The following is a 23,631-nucleotide window of genomic DNA, read 5'->3' as shown; positions in this document are numbered from 1 at the left end:
GCGTTCGTCATTGACAAACAGAAAAACATAACTTTCTCGAACAGGAATAGACCATCACAGGGCCAGCGAAACCAATCAATTTTTGATCACCCATGTCGTGTTTTAAATTGACAAGCAAAGGATCTCTTCCCAATGGCTTATTAAGTATGTGGAGCACATGGTGTGATACAGAAACATGCAAATTTGGAAAGCACCAAGTCCAATGCATGGCCCGGGCCGAGTTAGCTAATCTCAGCCAGCGTGCCTGTGGGGTCACAAATTAGCCCCAGTGTTCTTTGAGGCTAAGAGGAGGAAACAATCAGCCAGGGTTCCCACTCATCCCTGTCCAGTGACCCCTGCTAGAATGACAGATGTATGACGTTAGAACAATCCTGGTCAGGTGAGATGTCTCCACAGTCATTAAATAGCCTACTAATACTCATTGTCTAGGCTCACACATGAAGAATGAGCAGGGTATTAGAAGGTGACAGTCATCTAGGGTATCTTGGCCCAGCAAGGGAGTTAACATCTTTAGAAGAGGGGAGAAAATTAGGAAAACAAGTATAAGTAATAACATTTGTGATGGAGATTGTAGCACGATCTAAGCAGAGGTATGCCATGTGTGTTAGTTTGGCACAGCTGGTAACCCTCAGTTCATGATCAGAAAACAGTGGGTTTAACAGTTGGAACCTCAGACTTTGTTTCAAATCCAGCCCATGTGGCTGGAAAACTTAGGATAATAGATTAGTAACATATCAGAATTGTTTCTGTTAATAAAATACTAAACTGAATTTGAATTGGGAAGGAGGACTATTTACAAATGAATGTGGTCATTTTCAAATTTACCTGAACTGGTTGAAAATACAACTTGATAAAATGACTGGCCATGTATATCTGGATCTACCCTGAACAATATTAACACTCTATAAGAAATAACTTCAAAAAATTTGTAAAAGTTACATGAGCCATACAAGAACTTTAGCAGTTTATAGCAGAGGAAGCCATTGAGTCCATTGTTTCTGTGCTGGGGCAATCCAAAACTAATCCCAGGAATGCTCTCCCTATAGTCCTGAGATACTGGACTGGAAATGCATTTATTTTGGGGTTTTAAACACGTAAGGGATCACCCTAGAGTTCCACTGATGTTATCGATTTGGAAGGCAGGCGCATGACTGGAGATTCCGCAGCGTCCGGAAACCTTCTTCCCAATCTGGCACAGCAAAGGACTACCAGGTGCACTTGGCACAAGCGGATTCAGAGCCTGACATGAGGAAAGGCGTCACCAGGCTCGGTCAGCTTCTAACAAGGGCGAGATCTTATCGTTTCAACAATTCACCGAAAAATTGCACCTCACTCATCAGGATGTTTTTTTTTAAAATTCATTCTCTGAATATGGGAGTCGCTGGCAAGGCTGGCATTTATTGCCCATCCCTAAAAAAAGGTGGTGGTGGGGCTTCTTCCAGAACCACTGATAGCAGTTTGATATATCTTGCTAGGCTACTTCAGAGGGCAGTAAAGAATCAACCACATTGGCGTGGGACTGGAGTCACATATAAGCCAGACTGGGTAAGTACAGCAGGTTTCCTTTCCAAAGGACATTAGTGAACCAGTTGAGTTTTTACAACAATCCAACAGTGTCATGGTCACTTTTACTGACACCAGCTTTTTAAAAACTGAATTCAAATTCTCAAACTGCCATGGTGGTATTTTAAATCAAATTCTCTGGATTACTAGTCTAGTAATATAACCACTACACCACAGTAGCCCTCTAATGTATTTAGGTGCCTTCAAAGCAAGCACTTCATCCAGGAGCCAGCAAACTTCAGTAAGAATCAACCCTTCCACTCATTCTCAGTACTCGAGATTAGCTGTAAACATATCTCTGTCCCGTACACTGCCTTCGCCTCCATGTTGACAGGACCCACAGAGAGTATAAAAGGAGCATGAGTGAGATCGAGGTCACCAAATAACAGAAAAAGAATGGATTGAAAGGGAGCAAACTCTCACCATCACCATTTGCAGTCAAATGTGTGAGGGGTGACTCAAACTCATACACTGAACGTACCACACCCAGCATAAGCTACTTATATTCTGCGCATTCCGTCAGATGCTGGAGAGTATTTAGCCAGAGTGGCTATACATATCATCTGGTCCTGCCCCTGAATTAAATTTTTTTATGAAGCAACCTGGGATATCACTAAAGCTACAAGCACTATTGATGTATCCTCAGATCCAGCTTCACTCCCTCCCCCCACTAGGCCTTCTCCCAAGGATTCAAGATCTACCTCAGATGCGCAGACTAGCACAACTATCACTGCTAGAGACAAGGACATGCATCTCCCACTATGGTGAAAGCCTCTCACCACAAACGTGTGGATTAGGCACTAGAGGGGCATATGACAGTCAGAGTACGTGGTGTACAGATACTTAGAACATGGAAAAGCAGCCTGGAAACCCCTCCACTTCCGAGCGACCTATACAACAGCTTCCCTCTCATGATGGGAACACACATTGCCTACTGTACAGAATAAGTGACCCAATCCTGGGAGAGGGTGGATATCCTCTGTACCCTGCTGTGTGGCAGTGCTGCACCCACCCCGTGTTCACCTTGAACACGTAATAATATTTACAATTAGGCGATAATGAATCCTCTCTATATGCTGTGTTCAGAGTATATACCAGGGCTTTATAATTGTGAAAACCAGAGTCCAATTTTTCTCTTTTCTGAAAAAAAAGTTTTTGAAAATGTTAAATTTGAAAAATTGTCTATACCTGAACTGTTAATTGTTAAATATTTGTAATCTGTTTGTAAAGTTTAATTTCTTAAAATAAAAAGTGTGTGTGTGGGGATGATGGTGGGTGGAGGGTGAAACGGACAACAAATATTTAATTATATCTAACACTTGAACAAGGAAAGAAATGTGCAGTCATGAGGATCTCTTTTCAATAGAGGTATGATACAATATCAACATTTACAAATGTTTTCCAATAACTCTCGCAAGATCTATTTAGAGGGATCACAACTATAAGTTTGTGTCCACTGGGTGGTGCTAATATATAATGTGACAAAATTTCCCACAGTACCTAGTCAAAGTTGGTGTGAGGGAAAGTGGCTTAGTGAAATCAATATTCAGCTTTTTTATGTGACGTGTCACTGGGGGAGATGTACAATGCTTGCCCCTCTGCTCTCTTAAGAGTCTGCTGATATTACTGAATTATACATGAAAATGAAGTATCGAGCCACGGGATTTCTGTTCACTTTAAGCTGGAGTCTCTCCTTTGCTCTCTATTTTCAGCAAGGGGAACGAGAAGAGAAGTGCATCATAGAGGACATCCCAGGTGATACCCTGGTTACAGGTGAGCGTGTATTCATGCCATCTTTATTTTAATAAAAAGGGTACGAGCTCTTTAGCCATATAAAGACTTGCTCACTTAAAACAAGAGTTTCTAAAAATCACTGTGATTAAAAAAATATCAAGTAATTATTAACATATGGAAATCACATTTTAAAACCATTGGAGAAGATTAAGGTATTGTGAGTTACAGTCCTGAAGTACAGCCTGGACTGTCCTAACATACATTTACAAGCATACTTTTTTACACCTGTTTTAATTGATTGTTCACGCCACACATCTTTATTTTCACCGTTGCTGTATTTGCATTTCTTGCGTTCAAGTGCACAAATTTTTTGTCAACTGAGCATTTTTTTTTAAAGTAATCCACAACAGTATTTTCACTGTCCTCAGTTGTGTAATCAGTAGCCTTAATTACTCAGCATATATGATCTTTTATTACAATAAAACTAAATGATGTTATAGGTTTCTGCATGCAAATTAAAGATAATATTCTGTAGATCATGAAGGAAATACAGTCTAATACTGTAAAGCTGATAAGCTATTAGCCATCTGCAACATTCTCACCAAAGGGAGTGCATATCGATTAAATAGAACAGTGTTTGTTCTGTGAGTGTCCTTGGAAATTTCACTGATCACATGTATATTACAAGAATGTTTCTTCCTCATAATACAGAAGACATTAATGAATAATGCACGATATTCCCCACTTATCAAACTCTGGAAAAGACACTGATTGAAGAAAGATCTTCACTTACTTAAATCAATTAAATATTTAATTTACTGCATTTCCAACTCATCTGAAAGGATCTCTCCCTCCCCAAAATGCAGGGAAGTGGAAACACCATCCGTTGAGAGTGTTGGGTCAGCAGAGCATGAGGCATGATAATATAATGCCCTTCATTGCCGTTTCAAAATGTTGATGATCCTTGAGGAACTTGAAAATATCTGATTCCATTTTCCTGCAGTAAGAGTAACTGGGGTACGGTAGCATAGTGGTTATGTTACTGGACTAGTAATCCAGAGGCCTGGACTAAAATCCGGAATCATGAGTTCTGGCGAATTTAAATTCAATTAATTAAAATTCAATTAATTAAATAAAAATCTGGAATTAAAATACTAGTATCAGTAATGGTGGCCATGAAACTACCGGATTGTCGTAAAAACCCATCTGGTTCACTAATGCCCTTTAGGGAAGGAAACCTGCCGTCCTTACCCAGTCTGGCCTATATGTGACTCCAAACCCACAGCAATGTGGTTGATTCTTAATTGCCCTCTGAAATGGCCTAGCAAGCCACTCAGTTGTAAAATCTCGCTACGAAAAGTCACGGACGGACCACTAGGCACCGGACACGACAACGGCAAACCAAGCACAGTCGACCCTGCAAAGTCCTCCTCACTAACATCTGGGGACTTGTGCCAAAATTGGGTGAGCTGTCCCACAAACAAGTCAAGCAACAGCCTGACAGAATCATACCTTTCCGCCAGTCCCAGACTCTTCCATCACCATCCCTGCCGGTGAGACAGGACATACCCACCAGAAGTGGCGGTACAGTGATATACAGTCAGGAGGGAGTGGCCCTGGGAGTCCTCAACATTGACTCCGGACCCCATGAAATCTCATGGCATCAGGCCAAACATGGGCAAGGAAACCTCCTGCTGATTACCACCTTCAGTCCTCCTCCATGTTGAGCACAAAATGTACTCTGGGTGGGGGACTTCAATGTCCATCACCAAGAGTGGCTCGGTAGCATCACTACTGAAGTCCTGAAGGACATAGCTGCCAGACTGGGCCTGTGGCAGGTGGTGAGCAAACCAACACGAGGGAAAATCTACTTGACCTCGTCCTCACCAATCTACCTGTCGCAAATGCATCTGTCCATGATAGTATTGGTAGGAGTGACCACCGCACAGTCCTCGTGGAGATGAAGTCCCGTCTTTGCACTGAGGACACCATCCAACGTGTTGAGTGGCACTACCACCGTGCTAAATGGGATAGATTCAGAACAGATCTAGCAACTCTAAACTGGGCATCTATGAGGCGCTATGGCACATCAGCAGCAGAATTATATTCCAGCACAATCTGTAACCTCATGGCCTGGCATATTCCTCACTCTACCATTACCAACATGCCAGGGGATCAACCCCGGTTCAATGAGGAGTGTAGAAGAGCATGCCAGGAGCAGCACCTGGCGTACCTAAAAATGAGGTGCCAACCTGGTGAAGCTACAACTCAGGACTACATGCATGCTAAACAGCAGAAGCAATATGCTATAGACAGAGCTAAGCGTTTCCACAACCAACGGATCAGTGGTGGTGGACAATTAAACAACTAATGGGAGGAGGAGGCTCTGCAAACATCCCCATCCTCAATGATGGCGGAGTCCAGCTCGTGAGTGCAAAAGACAAGGCTGAAGCGTTTGCAGCCAGAAGTGCCGAGAGGATGATCCATCTCGGCCTCCTCCTGATATCCCCACCATCACAGAAGCCAGTCTTCAGCCAATTCGATTCACTCCACGTGGTATCAAGAAATGGCTGAGTGCACTGGATACAGCAAAGGCTATGGGCTCCGACAACATCCTAGCTGTAGTGCTGAAGTCTTGTGCTCCAGAACTAGCTGCGCCTCTCACCAAGCTGTTCCAGGACAGCTAAAACACTGGCATCTACCAAACAATGTGGAAAATTGCCCAGGTATGTCCTGTCCACAAAAAGCAGGACAAATCCAATCCGGCCAATTACAGCCCCATCAGTCTACTCTCAATCATCAGCAAAGTGATGGAAGGTGTCGTCGACAGTGCTATCAAGCGGCACTTACTCACCGATGCTCAGTTTGGGTTCCACCAGGACCACTCGGCTCCAGACCTCATTACAGCCTTGGTCCAAACATGGACAAAAGAGCTGAATTCCAGAGGTGAGGTGAGAGTGACTGCCCTTGACATCAAGGCAGCATTTGACAGAGTGTGGCACCAAAGAGCCCTAGTAAAATTGAAGTCAATGGGAATCAGGGGGAAAACTCTCCAGTGGCTGGAGTCATACCTGGCACAAAGGAAGATGGTAGTGGTTGTTGGAGGCCAATCATCTCAGCCCCAGGACATTGCTGCAGGAGTTCCTCAGGAGTGTCCTCGGCCCAACCATCTTCAGCTGCTTCATCAATGACCTTCCCTCCATCATAAGGTCAGAAATGGGGATGTTCGCTGATGATTGCACCGTGTTCAGTTCCATTCGCAACCCCTCAAATAATGAAGCAGTCCGAGCCCGCATGCAGCAAGACCTGGACAACATCCAGGCTTGGGCTCATAAGTGGCAAGTAACATTCACGCCAGATAAGTGCCAGGCAATGACCATCTCCAACAAGAGAGAGTCTAACCACCTCCCCTTGACATTCAATGGCATTACCATCACCGAATCCCCCACCATCAACATCCTGGGGGGTCACCATTGACCAGAAACTTAACTGGACCAGCCATATAAATACAGTGGCTACAAAAGCAAGTCAGAGGCTGGGTATTCTGCGGCGAGTGACTCACCTCCTGACTCCCCAAAGCCTTTCCATCATCGACAAGGCACAAGTCAGGAGTGTGATGGAATACTCTCCACTTGCCTGGATGAGTGCAGCTCCAACAACACTCAAGAAGCTCGACACCAACCAAGATAAAGCAGCCCGCTTGATTGGCACCCGATCCACCACCCTAATCATTAACTCCCTTCACCACTGGCGCACAGTAGCTGCAGTGAACACCATCCACAGGATGCACTGCAGCAACTCGCCAAGGCTTCTTCGACAGCACCTCCCAAACCCGCGACCTCTACCACCTAGAAGGACAAGAGCAGCAGGCACATGGGAACAACACCACCTGCACATTCCCCTCCAAGTCACACACCATCCCGACTTGGAAATATATCGCCCTTCTTCATCGTCGCTGGGTCAAAATCCTGGAACTCCCTTCCTAACAGCACTGTGGGAGAACCGTCACCACACGGACTGCAGCGGTTCAAGAAGGCGGCTCGCCACCACCTTCTCAAGGGCAATTAGGGATGGGCAATAAATGCCGGCCTCGTCAGCGACGCCCACATCCCATCAATGAACAAAAAAAAAACATTGTTCTGCTTTCTTTGGTGATTTGGATTCAAACCAACACAATGATAGTTTGATTGCTTACGAGTCGATTTCTGGATTAAACTGAATGGTCCTTTAAAAGATTGTCAGTACCTGATGCTGTTCCAGAATTTCATTCAAAGACACTCTTTAGGGCCCATAATCAGAATACCTCAACATGACTAAGGATAAATTCCAGGCATCCATTCACCTGAAACAATGGGCAGTTCTATGCCTTTCACACATGATGAGATATGTATCATACAATATTCAGATTTTATGTAACTTCAGGACATGTTTCACTTATTGCAGGAATCATTTTATAAAACTATTGATGGTTTCAAAGATTTTTTTTTAAACTGAGAAATGTTGGTAATGGGTCAGGGCCAGCAATGCAAGACACATCGAGTTACATCAACAGTACAGAAACAGGCCATTCAGCCTAACAGGTCCATGCCGGACTGTGAAAGAGGTGCATGAGAGGGTGAGTATGAGATAGAGCCATGAGATTGTATGAGGATTGGGTTGAGTGGTAGTGGTGGGATGAGTACTGGCGAGGTGAGTAAGTGCAGGTAAGATGACGATGAGCTTTGAGTGGGTGTGAGGAGTGACGTGATAGAGTAGTGTTGGCAGTGCAGAAGGAGATGTGGGGTAGGGGCGGTGATGTGGGGTGGGGGCGGTGATGTGGGGTGGGGGCGGTGATGTGGGGTGGGGGCGGTGATGTGGGGTGGGGGCGGTGATGTGGGGTGGGGGCGGTGATGTGGGGTGGGGGCGGTGATGTGGGGTGGGGGCGGTGATGTAGGGTGGGGGCGGTGATGTGGCAGACGGAGTGTAGGGGAATGAGTAAATGTACTCACTTCGGCTGACCTACTTAGGTCATTGAAGCGCCTCCTGCACTCTGTGCAGGTGCGTGATATGTTGGTGGTGCAGGTGACCTCCTCTGCCACCTCGAGCCAGGCCTCCGTGGTGGCAGAGGCAGGCCACTTCCTCCCGTCCGCTGGGGAGAAGATCTCTGTCCTCCCACTCCAGTAAGACCTGGAGTGAGGCATCATTAAACCTGGGAGCAGCATTTCCCCTGGGCTGCTCCGTGCTGTAATTTTGCATGTTATCTGCAGCATCAGTCAGTGGAGGACTGCCCCTTTAAATCGGGCTCCTCCAGCTAACAGCCTATGAAGCGGCTGCGTCGTCCACCCGCTGCGCAGCTTTCCAGCGCGAAACCCGGAAACCAAGGTAAGTACCTTCAATTAAGCTGCGATCGCGTGCAGAGCACCCCGCGCCCAGTCGACCCCCCGCTGCCAACCCGCCTCCCTCCTAAAATCGAGCCCTATGCCTCTATTCATAAAGCCCAGGATCCTGTATGCTTTTTTAACCACTTTCTCAACCTGTCCTGCCACCTTCAAAGATTTGTGCACATATATCTCCAGATCTCTCAGATTCTGCACCCCCTTTAGAATTGTATGATTTAGTTTATATTGCCTCTTCTTATTCTTCCTGCTAAAATGTATCACTTCGCAGTTCTCTGCGTTAAATTTCATCTGCCATGTGTCCGCCCATTCCACCAGCCTGTCTATGTCCTCTTGAAGTCTATTACTATCTTCCTCACTGTTTACTACACTTCCAAGTTTTGTGTCATCTGAAAATTTTGAAATTGTGCCCTGTACTCCCAAGTCCAAGTCATTAATATATAAATATATAAAAAAAGCAGTGGTCCTAGTACCGACCCCTGGGGAACACCACTGTACACCTTCCTCCAGTCTGAAAAACAACCGTTCGCCACTACTCTCTGTTTCTTGTCACTTAGCCAATTTCGTATCCATGCTGCCATTGCCCCTTTTATTCCATGGGCTTCAATTTTGCTGACAAGCCGATTATGTGGCACTTTATCAAACGCCTTTTGAAAGTCCATATACACAACATCAACCATATTGCTCTCATCAACCCTCTCTGTTACCTTATCAAAAAACTCAATCAAGTTAGTTAAACATAATTTGCCTTTGATCCATGCTGGCTTTCCTTTATGTTTTCTATTATATCTTTGAGGAATGGTTCCATTTTCTTTCCTACCACCGACATTAAGCTAATTGGTCTCCAGTTCCCTGGACTTGTTCTATCTCCTTTTTTAAATATAGGAATCACATTAGCTGTCCGCCAGTCCTCTGGCACATTCCCTTTTCTAATGATTTTTTATATATATGTAATAGAGCCTCTGCTATCTCCTCCCTAACTTCTTTTAATATGCGTGGAGGCAATCCATCCAGACCAGGGGTTTTATCCTCTCTTAGTTTGATTACTTTATCAATTATCTCCTCCATTTCCATCTTATATGTTTTTATATCTCTTTTGATCTCTTCTTCTAATGTCATGCCCACTTTGTTAGTCTCCTGGTAAATACTGAGATAAAGTAACTTTTCAATATTTCTGCCATTTCGTCATTATCTGTGAGTTTACCGTGTGCATCTCAGTGGCCCTTTTCCTATCCTGATTTTTCTTTTGTTATTTATGCATCCGTAGAATACTTTACTGTTTCTTTTTATATTCCTTGATAATTTAATTTCGTAGTTCCTCTTTGCTTTCCTAATTTTTTTTTGGACTTCTTTCCTAACCTCTTCGTATTCCCTTTTGTCATCCTCTCCTTCATTTACTTAAATGCCTTTTTCTTTAGTTTCAATTTTACCTTTATCACTTTGTTCATCCATGGTGTTTCGTTATTGGCTAGTTTGATCTTGGTTTTTAGAGGAATATATTTCTCTTGAACTCTATTGATCATATTTTTAAATATTTCCCACTATTGCTTTGTCTGTCAATTTTTTTTCCAGTTTAGCCTCCCTGGTTCCATTCTCATTCCCTCAAAATCAGCTTTTCCCCAATCTATTATTTTGGTCTTTGTCTTGCTTATGTCTTTCTCAATTATTATTTTAAACTTTATTATGTTACGATCGCTACTGCCTAGATGTTTTCCTACACTTACTTCTCTTATCTGCTCTGGTTCATTTCCCATCATCACCACCAAGTTTCAAAGCAGCAGGAACCAAAACAAAAATAATCAGAAAGTATTGATTAGGTGACGTGATGCTAAAGTTTTAAACGCTTGCAGATTGTAAGGAAAAGGGGAGACTGAGAAAACAAGGAGTTCCACGATTTTGAGGAACATGAATTTTATCATTTTACGTTACAGCCTTTAGTTTCACAGTCAGAGTTCTTGTATCAGTTCCTTTCTCTATAGCTGCTGATGGTAATGAATATGACAGTAATTAAATACTGTAGTCTGACTTCGACCCTCCTTCTTCTGTTCAGGACGTTACAAAATCCAATTGTGGGATTTCGCCACACATGATTTTCTTCCTTCTGCCCCAGGTTTGGGTTTGTTTGTGAATGTCAAAGGTCCAGAAGAACAGGTAAAAAACATTGTGATTTATGCATTTTTTATAAACTATTGAAAAGCTGACTCTGTTAATGGTTTAAATGAAACAGAAAATGATAGCTTGGTTAACGTTTCAGATGTAACCATTCGTTAGCACAACTGACGAAATGTTACACTCGAAAATGTGAACTTATCTTTCTAAGAACATAAGAAATAGGAGCAGGAGTAGGCCAATCGGCCCTTCGAGCCTGCTCCGCCATTTAATAAGATCATGGCTGATCTGATCCTAACCTCAAATCTAAATTCATGTCCAATTTCCTGCCCGCTCCCCGTAACCCCTAATTCCCTTCACTTCTAGGAAACTGTCTATTTCTGCTTTGAATTTATTCAATGATGTAGCTTCCACAGCTTCCTGGGGCAGCAATTTCCACAGACCTACCACCCTCTGAGTGAAGAAATTTCCCCTCATCTCAGTTTTGAAGGAGCAGCCCCTTAGTCTAAGATTATGCCCCCTAGTTCTAGTTTCACCCAACCTTGGGAACATCCTCACCACATTCCACCCGATCAAGCCCCTTCACAATCTTATATGTTTCAATAAGATCGCCTCTCATTCTTCTGAACTCCAATGAGTAGAGTCCCAATCTACTCAACCTCTCCTCATATGTCCGCCCCCTCATCCCCGGGATTAACCGAGTGAACCTTCTTTGTACTGCCTCGAGAGCAAGTATGTCTTTTCTTAAGTATGGAGACCAAAACTGTATGCAGTATTCCAGGTGCGGTCTCACCAATACCTTATATAACTGCAGCAATACCTCCCTGTTTTTATATTCTATCCCCCGAGCAATAAACGCCAACATTCCGTTGGCCTTCTTGATCACCTGCTGCACCTGCATACTAACTTTTTGATTTTCTTGCACTAGGACCCCCAGATCCCTTTGTACTGCAGTACTTTCCAGTCTCTTGCCATCAAGAAAATAACTTGCTCTCTGGTTTTTCCTGCCAAAGTGCATAACCTCACATTTTCCAATATTGTATTTCATCTGCCAAATCTCCGCCCACTCACCCAGCCTGTCTATATCCCCTTGCAGGTTTTTTATGTCCTCCTCACTCTCCACTTTCCCTCCCATCTTTGTATCATCTGCAAACTTTGATATGTTACACTCGGTCCCCTCCTCCAAATCATTAATATAGATTGTAAAGAGTTGGGGACCCAGCACCGACCCCTGCGGAACACCACTGGCTACTGGTTGCCAGTCCGAGAATGAACCGTTTATCCCAACTCTCTGCTTCCTGTTAGATAACCAATCCTCCACCCATGCCAGAATATTACCCCCAATCCAGTGATTCTTTATCTTGAGCAATAATCTTTTATGTGGCACCTTGTCGAATGCCTTCTGGAAGTCTAAATACACTACGTCCACTGGTTCCCATTTATCCACCCTGTACGTTATATCCTCAAAGAACTCAAGCAAATTTGTCAGACATGACTTCCCCTTCATAAAGCCATGCTGACTTTTTCCTATTAAATTACGTTTGTCCAAATGTTCTGCTACTGTCTCCTTAATAATAGACTCCAAAATTTTACCCACCACAGATGTTAGGCTAACTGGTCTATAATTTCCAGCCTTCTGCCTACTACCCTTTTTAAATAAGGGTGTTACATTAGCAGTTTTCCAATCTGCCGGGACCTTTGCCGAGTCCAGAGAATTTTGGAAAATTATTACCAAAGCATCCACAATCCCCACTGCCACTTCCCTCAAGACCCTGGGATGTAAGCCATCAGGTCCAGGGGATTTATCCGCCTTGAGTCCCATTAATTTACTAAGTACTAATTCCTTAGTGATTTTAATCGTATTTAGCTCCTCCCCCGCTAGAGCCCCCTGCTTGTCCAGTGTTGGGATATTCTTAGTGTCCTCCACCGTAAAGACTGAAACAAAATATTTGTTCAGCATTTTTGCCATCTCCATGTTTCCCACCATTAATTTCCCGGTCTCATCCTCTAAGGGACCTATGTTTGCCTTAGCCACCCTTTTTCTTTTTATATAACGATAGAAACTCTTGCTATCTGTTTTTATATTTTTTGCTAATTTATTTTCATAATCTATCTTCCCTTTCTTAATCAATCCTTTAGTTACTTTTTGCTGTCTTTTGAAGACTTCCCAATCTTCTATCCTCCCACTAAGTTTGGCTACCATATACGTCCTTGTTTTTAGTCGGATACTATCCTTAATTTCTTTACTTAGCCACGGATGGCTGTCATTTCTTTTACACCCTTTTTTCCTCAGTGGAATATATTTGTTTTGAAAGTTGTAAAATAACTCCTCAAATGAACACCACTGCTCATGTACCGTCTTACCCCTTAATCTATTTTCCCAGTCCACTTTAATCAATTCCGCCCTCATACCACCATCGTCTCCTTTATTCAAGCTCAGTACGCTTGTTTGAGAACCAACCTGTTTCAGATCCTAACTGAGCAGCTGTGCATTTCCAGCATTTTCTGTTTTCATTTCAGATTGCCAGCATTTGCAATCTTCCTTTTGTCTCCCCTATGTCTTATACTGCTGTGTGTGAACAGAGTAGTCAAGCAGCATGATTCCATGGGATATTTTCCCCTCTGATTGTCGCCTGCACTTCCCAAACTGACCAAATTCAATCGACATATTGATAAATTGGGTAGTCTGCTTCTACAGAGGTTTGAGCCCACAGCTCTGAAAGAAGGATCTGTCCTAGTAAAACAATATAACTTGCATTTATATAGCGCCTTTAACATAGTAAAACGTCCCAAGGGGCATTATATGTTTATATTTATTTTAACTATTATTCCTTCAAATAGAAATTTCAACAGTTCTATTTTCTAATCAACTTAATTATTTTTTCTGTTAATTAATGTTCAAGGGTGTCATAATCGGGTCATTCTAGAAGAAGAAAAATATACTTAGGTTTGGCTATGTAATCTAGTGATTACACCATTCACTTCCCAACCAGAAGTCCATGATCTGGAATCTCTGAGGCATCTATCATTTAAATCATTTGGAGTGTTTCACGAATGTTGATGAAATGATAATGTAGTATTCCATCCAGAGGGTTAAAAAAATAACTTTTGAGTCAGCCACATTATGCTTTATTTCCTCTCCTTTATGCTCTGCCAAACTGTGCTTTGCACATTTAGGTCACACTCAATGACTAGGAAAGCCAGGTGGACTATCCAGTCACTCATGGTTGAATTACTAGGAAAGCACCGTCAGGATAGCTTTTCTTCCTTCCTCTTTCTCAGCACCTTATTCTCACTTGGTGGTGCTGTGTTTAATGACTGATGGAACTTGGTGGAGAAGGTCAGGTGAACACCAGTGGTGACAGAGAGTCAACCAAAGTTTCCTAGTTTATGGCCAGTACCTTACTACATCAGAGCTAACCTTCAATGTTTAAAATATATATACTAGTAAATCTCATGTGGCCTTGTTCAGTTGGTCAGAGGAAATAGTATTTTTTTTAAGCTGCATTTGTTTTAAAAGGCAAAGAAAGATCACAGTGACACCTCTGGAGCAAGCAAGAATAACAGGTGCTCTTGTAAAATTGAGGGTAATTTTCAATGATGAAAATTGGGTGGGTTCTACAACAGGTGGGGGATCCTGAGGTAATAGTGCCACCTCTGGAGGAACTAAAAACAACACATTGCCATTACAATGTTACCCATTGATTTAAATATATTAATTGTCACAATTGCAAGAAACTCAAATAGGTCAAAAATTTTAATATATTACTTATACACACTGAATGTTTGTTCTCAAATTGAATGTTTTTCAGTAGGCTAAAAACAAAATAGTATCTACAGAAAGTTTGCATTGATGACTAAATAATTCATGTTCCTTACTTTCTTGTCAACAGATCTTGTTGCATAAATTATATGGTCCAGAAAGTCGTTTTACATTTCAATCACACTCTCAAGGGGAACACCACATCTGTCTGATGTCCAACTCCACCAAAGTAGCAGTGTTTGCTGGGAACAAACTGGTATGGTCATTTATCAACATTAATCTAATGTGCCTCTTTTCTGGAATGGATATAATCAATAAATTAACAGTGGAATGGCTCAAATGCTAAGTACACTTAATAGGTCCAGCAAGCAAACTCAGAATTCACTTACTGAATTGCACGCAAGCACTAAATTCACACAACAGTCTCTTTGATTATCCAAGAATATTTGAGTATTGAGTGCATTCCGAAAGACATTATATAGCACCTCATTATATGTCCAAAAACAACTGAAAATGTTTCACACAGAATGAATTCATTTAAAGTGGAGTGACTGCTCTTAAGCAGGAAAACACAAGCCATTTTGCACATGACAAAATCCCACAAACAGCAATGAGATGACTGGTACATTTGGATGGGTGGTGCTAGTTCACCAAGAAACCTGAATTTTCTGCTGTTCTGCAAAAAATGCCATTGCCTCTTTATCATCTGCCACAATAGACGGTCAAGTTCCCTGGTTTAATGTCTCTTCTAAAGAGCAGCACCTCCAATAATAAACTTATCTAACTGACATTAGAGTGTAAGTCCTGGAGTAGGGCTTGAATCCAAAACCTCTGAATCAAAGGCAAGAGTGCTGCCAACTGAGTTAACCTAATATATATGAAACAAATGTGGTTGAAAAATGACCCTTTTGGATGCACTATTGCAAAATTTTATTTTCCTACTCAGCAATTCTTGTTGCCTTTTTGAATGATACTGTTAAATTATGGGTCATCTTCTGCTACACATTTGTGCCTACTAAAGCTAGATTGAGACTGCCCAGACTCATTTAATGTAGGATCTATGCAGCAGAAGAGAAAGCAGACTTCATATGGAGGATTCACATTCAACTCCCAAAATCAAAGTGTCAGTTGTGGCTCAGTGGTAGCACTCTAGCCTCTGAGTTAGAAAGTTGTGGGTTTAAGTCCCACTCGAGAGACATGAGTGCAAAATCTAGGCTGGCACTCCAGTGCAGTACTGAGGGAGTGCTGCTTCGTTGGAAGTGCTGACTTTCGGATGAAATGTTAGCGCAGGAACAGTTTATCAGGTGGCTGATATTCTATTGTCATTGCTACACCCTGGAGTAATAACTGGGGGTTAAATTCAATAATCCCCGAATCCATGCATGTGAGATTCATGCTGCCTGTTCACTTACCCAATTCTAGCACGAGCAGCCAGGCCTAGCTGCGTTGTTCAGTGACCAGCAGGGGGGCCCAATATAGTGTGAGTGGCTCGCACTTATTAAAGGCAGACTACAACTCTTATGTGCAAAAAAAAAGATACGGGTCTGCATGGAGTCTGAACGGAGATCAGATATCGCACACATAAAACAGATACAGGTCCCGTCCCTACGTTTATAAGCTGTTGAGTTATGTTAAAACATTGACTAAAAGGTTGTGCACTACTAAATCCCATATCTCCAATCTGCACACCAGACCTCACCAATCTGAGTTTATACCAGGCCTGCGAGACAGCATGCACCAAGGTTCTCTGATGATGCACTAGAGCAAGAGGTGGACAGAAGGAGGGGCATTCTATATCTGCATGGGGCAAGAGGCCCTCCAGACATATGCTCAAGCGGTAGTGGGAGGCAGTAGAGGACGAAGTCAATGCCAGGCACATAGCACCACGAATATTGATGCAGTGCAGGAAGAAGTTCAATGCTTTGACACGAGTGGTCAAGGTGAGTGAGGTCAACTGTCAAGTGGCATCTCCTACCAACTACACCACTAGCCGCATCCACTGCTCCACGTATTACGCCACCCCCGCCCCCCATCACCCACCTACCAACGAACTCTTTCAATCAGTACTCAACTCTTCCAATCAGATGCTTCCTCTCACCCTCACACATTACCACCGTTGCAAGCCACACACCCACAACTCACAGGCACACACACTGGCAGCTATCCAACTATGACAGGCACATCACCCAAACATTCTGCAGGACACTCACCGACATACATCCCACTTTCTTGCAGAAGATGGTGCATAACAGGAGGCAGCAAGTGGCAGTGGCATATAGCCCCTCGAGCCTGTTCCGCCATTCAATGAGATCGTGGTTGATCTGTGACCTAACTCCATATACCCACCTTAGCCCCATATCCTTAATACCCTTGGTTAACAAAAATCTATCAATCTCAGATCTAAAATTCACAATTGATCTAGCATCAACTGCCATTTGCAGAAGAGCGTTCCAAACTTCTACCTTCCTTTGCATGTAAAAGCGTTTCCTAACTTCATTCCTGCAAGACCTGGCTCTAATTTTTAGGCTATGTCCTCTAGTCCTAGTATTCAAGTATAGGAGACCTCCAAAAACAGGTACAAATGCATCAGCAGCCAGAAGCAATAATCCAGCAACTAACCTGTAAATCCTGCATGGTCCCTTTAAAAGCGCTGGTGGGGGGTCCTCCAGGCCGTCTACGACATGTTCAGCTGTTCGTGGTTAAGACAGTGTGTTGGCTGGAGCGTTGAGTGCCAAAATGGTTTCTATCCCTTTAAGTCAGTGTTGCACTCTGATCGAACGTATATTCTCCTTACTTTACATGGTACCGGCGTTCGTTATCTCCGCATGCGCAAACGCTTTTACCAAGAGGGCGTCCGGCGCACATCACGCTAGAAGCATGCACGTGCATTCTGGATACCATTTTGGGACCTTAGGTGGCCATGAAGCATCTAAAAAACGGGCGCTACATGGCCAAATTTATGGCCCTGTATTTCTACTAATGGTTCCTTCACATTGCATTTGATATTTAAATAGAAATATTTAAACAACCATCAGAATGGACACTAGGTATAAAACATTTTTACAGTTGAGATTTAAAAGAGATTCTGATGGGAGAAACCTGTTAATAATATGTTTTCCACATGTACAATAAAGAAATTAAAACTGCAATGGGAAAATACTCTCACTATTGCTAATTTGTTGTTTCTGAAAAAATTATCGGAGTTCATGGTGGATAAGTCACCAGGCCCCGATGGCACGTGCCCTAGGCCAGAGAAGAGAAAGCAGTTAGTGTGACAACTTATTCCATTGGACTGGCATACACCTTTTCTCAAAAAGGGAGAGAAGGATAAACCAGATGTCTACAGACCAGTTAGTCTAACGTCATATGTAGGAAAACCATTAAAATCCATAGTTTGAGATAAAATTAGTGAGCATTTAGAAATGCCTGGGTTAATAAATGACAGCTGGCACAGGTTTATTGAAGACAAATTGTGTTTGACAAGCTTGTTAGAAAAAAAGGTGTATGGTGTGAGAGGAAATATAACATGGATAGAAAGCTGGTTTACAGACAGAAAACAAAGAGTGAGGGTAAATGATAGAAGAAAGTTAGAAGTGCTGTACCTCAGGGGTCAGTGCTAGGGCCATTTTGGTCTCAGTATATGGAGGTGATTTGGACTTGGGATTGGGAGCACAATCGTGAAATTCGTTGATGAGACAAAAACAGAAGTTTTGAAAAATGGGAGGAGGACCGTTCAAGACTTTAGGAAAACACAGATAGGCTGGTGGAGTGGGCAAACAGGTGGAAGGTACAATTTAAAGTGGATATATGTGAGGCAACTTGAGGAATGAGAGTATACACATAATGGAAAGACACTGAATAATGTGGATGAACGGTGAGATCTAGGGATTCAAATACATCATTCCCTGAAAGTGCAAGTACAGGTAGACAAAGCCATAAAAAAAGGCCAAGAGCATTTGGGGTTTTATAAATAGGGGCACAGAGCTCAAGAGTAAAGAAGTAATGATAAATTTGTACAAAACTTTGATTAGGACACAGCTAAAGTATTATGTGCAGCCCTACTACATTAAAGCCATAAAGAGTGTATAGCATAGATTCAGCAGGATGATGCCAGGGATGAGAAACTATAGTTATGAGGAGAGACTTGAGACACAAGGATTTTCCACTGGAGAAGAGAAGGGTAAGTGGAGATTTAATGGAGGTTTTATAATTATGAAAGGTTCTGATAGAGTGAACAGGGAATGGCTGTTGCCTCAGGTTGAGGAGCCAATTTAAAATAGGAGAGTGAGAAAAGAGGATACACAGAGGGTTGTTGGAGCATGGAATGCTTTGCCACAGAGAATGGTTTAGGCAAAGACCGTTGCATCTTTTCAGGGACAACTGGATAAATATTTGAAGCAGAAGATACAGTGCTATGGGAATACAGTGGGGTAGTGAAATTAGTTTTGGATTGCTCTAGCAAATAGCCAGCACGGACAATGAGCCAAATGGCCTCCTGCTGTGCTGTAAACTTCTACAGAAGAACTTGCATTTCTATAGAGTCTTTCACAACCTCAGGGCGTCCCATAGCGCTGCACAGCCTATTAAGTATTTTTGAAGTGTAGTCACTGTTATGTAGGAAATGTTCAATGGTTGTGGGTGCTGGAGGAACATATATGGTGCAATAAAGTCATTCAGAATTTTTTCTGAAACCTTAATTTGCTTATTCTGGCTGATGCTTTAAGTAGATAGGAATAACTTTTCTTCACGGTCAAATTATAATGACCCTGAAATTCTATGGATGTTCTTCTAATCTCCTAGTTTAACCATGGTGTGAGTTGGCAGAACCCCCATGAAATTTCAGGGCCAAAATATTTTATGAAAGGAGTTCAACTTAATACAGAACTCTTAAAATTGAATCCAGAAAGGTATTTCTCTACTTGAGGTGCTATATTTTTCATTTTATACTATTCCCATTTCCTCTCAGTTTACAGTGGGTTTCTATTTTACAGCGCATCCATTTGGATATTCAGGTTGGTGAACATCCTATTGATGAGTCTCTTGATGAAATTGAGGACAAGATGAATGATGTGGAGGAAAGAATCCAGCATTTGGTAGAGCAGATGAAATATATCAGCAAACAGCAGGATTACCAGAGGGTATGTCAATGTGTTTATATGCAAAGGAGAGTGACCCAGGCTTTCTGCTTCCCCCAAGGGTGCAGGACTTTCTTGGGTGCATCCCCAAAGGTGCAGGACTTCCAATCTTGAAGGAAATACCTCTCTAACCGAACCGATGTTCTGGCGTTGCGCTCATCATATGGCTCTCTGGTCTCTGCAGGGGAGTCCTGCTGATAAAAGGGTGGAGTTTTAACGTGGCAGACCATGGGGTCTGCTTCTGCTTCAGCTTCAGGATTCACCCTGCGGCCAGTAAAATAGCTTTTTTCATACGTTTTTATGCCCCACGCCGTCTGGCTTCTGCAAGGCAGTACTCACTAAGTGCTTGGACATTCCTGACTGCTCATTGATTTCTAAGCACCCCATATGCTCATCTTGGCCCAAAAGGTGGATCCTGCATCCGCTGTCCAAGCAGTGCAAATGGCAGAGGCCATGTTTCCCTCATTTGCATGAAGTTCACATATCCACGCCCACATATGATATTTTTTCCAGATGGGCCCCACCTCTCAGTCTGCTGATATATTGGTGTGAAAATATTTGCATTTGTTGGTTCTGAACTATCCAGCAGGGGGTCATTAGATAGTGATCAAAAGCTGATTTTTTTCCTTCCCTTGCCTGTAGATATGGAGGCTAATTAGAATTTAAGTGTTTAAATTCACTCAGAGCCTTGTTCCCCTCTCCCCCAACTCTCAGTGACCTTCTCCAGCTCTACAATCATTCCTAGAACTCTCTATTACTGACTGGTCTTTTGTACATACACTCCACCACCCCCCCCCCACACCTTCCCTCCCCATTGGCAGCCATATCTTCAACCATCTAGGCCACAAGCTCTGGAACTCCCTCCCTAAACCCCTCTGCTTGTCCACATCCTTTTCCTCCTTTAGGACCCTCCTTAAAAGCCATCCTTTCACCAAGCTTTTGGTTACTCCTCCTTCTTTGGTTCGGTGTCCATTTTTGTCTCATTTCGTCTCTGTGGAGTGCCTTGCAAGGTTTTTCTGCGTCAAAGGCACTATACAAATGCACATTATTGTTGTTAAGAGGAGAAAAATTTAGAAAAAAAAACTTAAGGAAAAAACTCGAATGCTTTCAACAAAAATTTGCATATACATTTCATTTCAGCCCTGTCCCAGTCAAACAGCCTATTTTATGCATCTCCAATATTTTCAAAGAAAATGAAAAAAAACTTTTTAAGCTCCTATAATTTTTCTGCTGAGTTGCTTGCAGCAGTGTTCAGAACATTAATTTTTTAATTCCTGGAGACTTCAGGACAATCCAGGAGGGTTGGCTATTATAATGTGAAGGTGCACTGATAATGGGCATGATTTTAACAGTGAAAAACAGGTGGGTTGGGGGCAGGGCATTCAAAATTTAAACCATTTCAGACCTGCCCCCAACCCGCTCATTTCCGGTTTTCACCAGGGCAGGACGAGGGGCGGGCGACCAACCTGCTCCCAGGAGGCGGGTGGGGCCTTAAGACCTTTCAAGAAGGCTTCAGGCATCTATTTTCCCACAGTTTCCGATTTCAACCCAGAGAGGGCTGGGATTCCCGGGCCTTCTCTTTTACACCATGTGAAAGGAAGCGAGAAGGCCCAAGATTAACAGGTAGGTGCCTTTCTGGTACAGCTTGTGGGCGGGGAGGAGGAGTGCTTTCCCCAGGCCCAACAAGCCTACCTGCAGCAACCACTCAACGATCGTGGACACCCCCCCACAATCCCCGACCCCGATCGCGGACCCCCGACCCGATTCCCCCCGATCCCAACACCCACCCGTGACTGACCCCCGATCCCATCCCCCGTGACTGATGACCCCGTGCCAACCTATGCCCCGTGCCAACCCATGCCCACCCAACATTTTCTACAAAGTAATATAAAAACTCCAGCCTTATGTTTTGATGGTGTATTAAAACACACCTACTTCTACATCAAAATCGTAAGGACGTCCGGGAAACCCATACTTCTGGGTTTCCCACCCGCATTTTGACCCCCCGCCCCCTCCGTCCCCTTCCCGGCTCGGGGTCAAAATCATGCCCAATACATTTAAATTGGTCTGTGATAATATTGAATCATTATAAGGTTGTGCATCAAGCTGATGAATTAAATCAATTTTCACTTTGTCCTATGGCACACTAAATTGTGCATAAACATTAACAGAGGCGCAAATGGTGCAAATAAAAATTAACTATGGATGTGCTTTTAAGCTATGACTGTCAATAGAATTTAATTAATTCACAAATTTTTTAAAAAACTTTTTTTCTACAAAGTAATATAAAAACTCCAGCCGTAGGTATTAGATCACACCTACTGCTGCAGTTCAATAACACTGACTGATTGGGTTTAAGACGTGACTTTATTGTACAGCTTAGGCCACGAGGTTTTTGAAATTTTTTTTTCTAATATTCAGATTTGATTTATTTGGAAGAGCATTTTACATAAAAGGTGACTTAAAAGTTACTTGAGGTATATTTTTAAAGATAACTTTAAATTTAATTAATTCAAGAAATGTCATGAAGTTAATCAAAATTCTTATGATATTCAGATTATTGTATGTTACATTCAAATAAAATCCTAGTATATATGATCCTTTAACTAATGCTTTAAGTCTTCTTTCTGATCTACAGTCACGTGAAGAAGAATTTCGGCAAACCAGTGAAGAAACCAACAGTAATGTCTTATGGTGGGCCATCATTCAAACAATTATCCTCCTCTCAATGGGAGTCTGGCAAATGAGGCAAATGAAAAATTTCTTGATAGCCAAGAAACTAGTGTGAGCGGAATGTGTTCTTAAAGGAATTGTATATATGGGGTTGAATTTCCACAGGGGTTTTCCCCAATTGTCTGCCCTAACTTCTGCAGAAGATTCACGGAAAATCTAAGAAACCACGTAAACATCGTTTATATAATTTTTCCGGGGTTTCCGTAGATCTTCAGCCAAAGTTATGGTGAATGATCAGGAGAGCACCCGTGGAAATTTAACCTCTATATATTTTAATTATTTTTAATTTTGAATTATCTGTTCTCCACCTCTCCTTAGGATATTCTTTAAAACCTTTCATCATTATTTTTTAAATAACTAAAAGCAGGATGTTCTCATCCCAGAAAGTCCCAGTGGCTTTCATAATGCTTCCAGATCAGGTATGAGAGCAGGTGTTATAGTGATTTCTGTTGCTCACGGTAGGTTCCGCCTAGCAGAGGGTCAGACATACGCTCAGGCTGTAGCAGCAGTTTCCTCAGTCTATCCACACTCAAAATGGCAGCAGCACTGTAGTAGCAGGGATGATCCTCTGACCAATACATTTAAAACCAATTCAGGATTTAAAAAAAATATATAAAATTAAAGGACTATTCTGTCCAAACTCCTATGAAAATCCCTTATCCACCAACATTCATTTGAAAAAAAAGACAACCCTGTGAATACTTTAAAATATAAAGTATTTAGAAGGTAAAATTAAATTTAAAAATCTTGCTGTGAGGTTTCTGGCTTCCTGATTAAGGCGGCCATCTTTGTGACATTGCTGAGCTGAAGGTTAGTGCTAAAATGTGTCATACCTTCATTTATCATCGTCCCGCAGTGGATGAGTCTGGGAGAAAAATTGTCAAATGTTGTGTGTAGTCCTGGAAACATGACAAAGGCAGTAGCCCAATGGGGGGTGGATGAACATCTCATTGTACGTTTTTAAATAAAGTTAAATTCTCATACTTCCAAGTAATTGTTTTTATAAAGAAAATGGAATGCTTTCAGACCAATATAAAAGGATCACAAGATAGATGCAGATAAGCAAGCCTATTTGCCCCATCCTACCTCACCCGTCCACAACAAACTCCCCCTCGTTGCTGCATCCAATTACTTTTGAAATGATTCTAGGGTTTTTTAACTTCCGCCAATCTGTTCTTCAGCATTTCTTTGATATAGGATAATTTAAGACATTATTATT

General features: G+C 42.4%; 1 protein-coding gene across 1 annotated transcript; it reads left to right on the top strand.

Moving 5' to 3' along the window:
* Positions 1–350: 350 nt before the first annotated feature.
* LOC137299213 (transmembrane emp24 domain-containing protein 11-like) lies at positions 351–22,467 on the top strand. Its single transcript, XM_067983523.1, has 7 exons — positions 351–379; positions 1,140–1,270; positions 3,175–3,336; positions 10,723–10,823; positions 14,675–14,800; positions 19,536–19,682; positions 22,318–22,467. The coding sequence occupies exons 1-7, from the start codon at positions 351–353 to the stop codon at positions 22,465–22,467; spliced, it is 846 nt and encodes a 281-aa protein (XP_067839624.1).
* Positions 22,468–23,631: the final 1,164 nt, after the last annotated feature.

This window comes from Heptranchias perlo, chromosome 1, assembly GCF_035084215.1.
Source record: "Heptranchias perlo isolate sHepPer1 chromosome 1, sHepPer1.hap1, whole genome shotgun sequence".
NCBI lineage: Eukaryota > Metazoa > Chordata > Chondrichthyes > Hexanchiformes > Hexanchidae > Heptranchias > Heptranchias perlo.
This window is presented reverse-complemented; position numbering and strand designations above follow the sequence as displayed.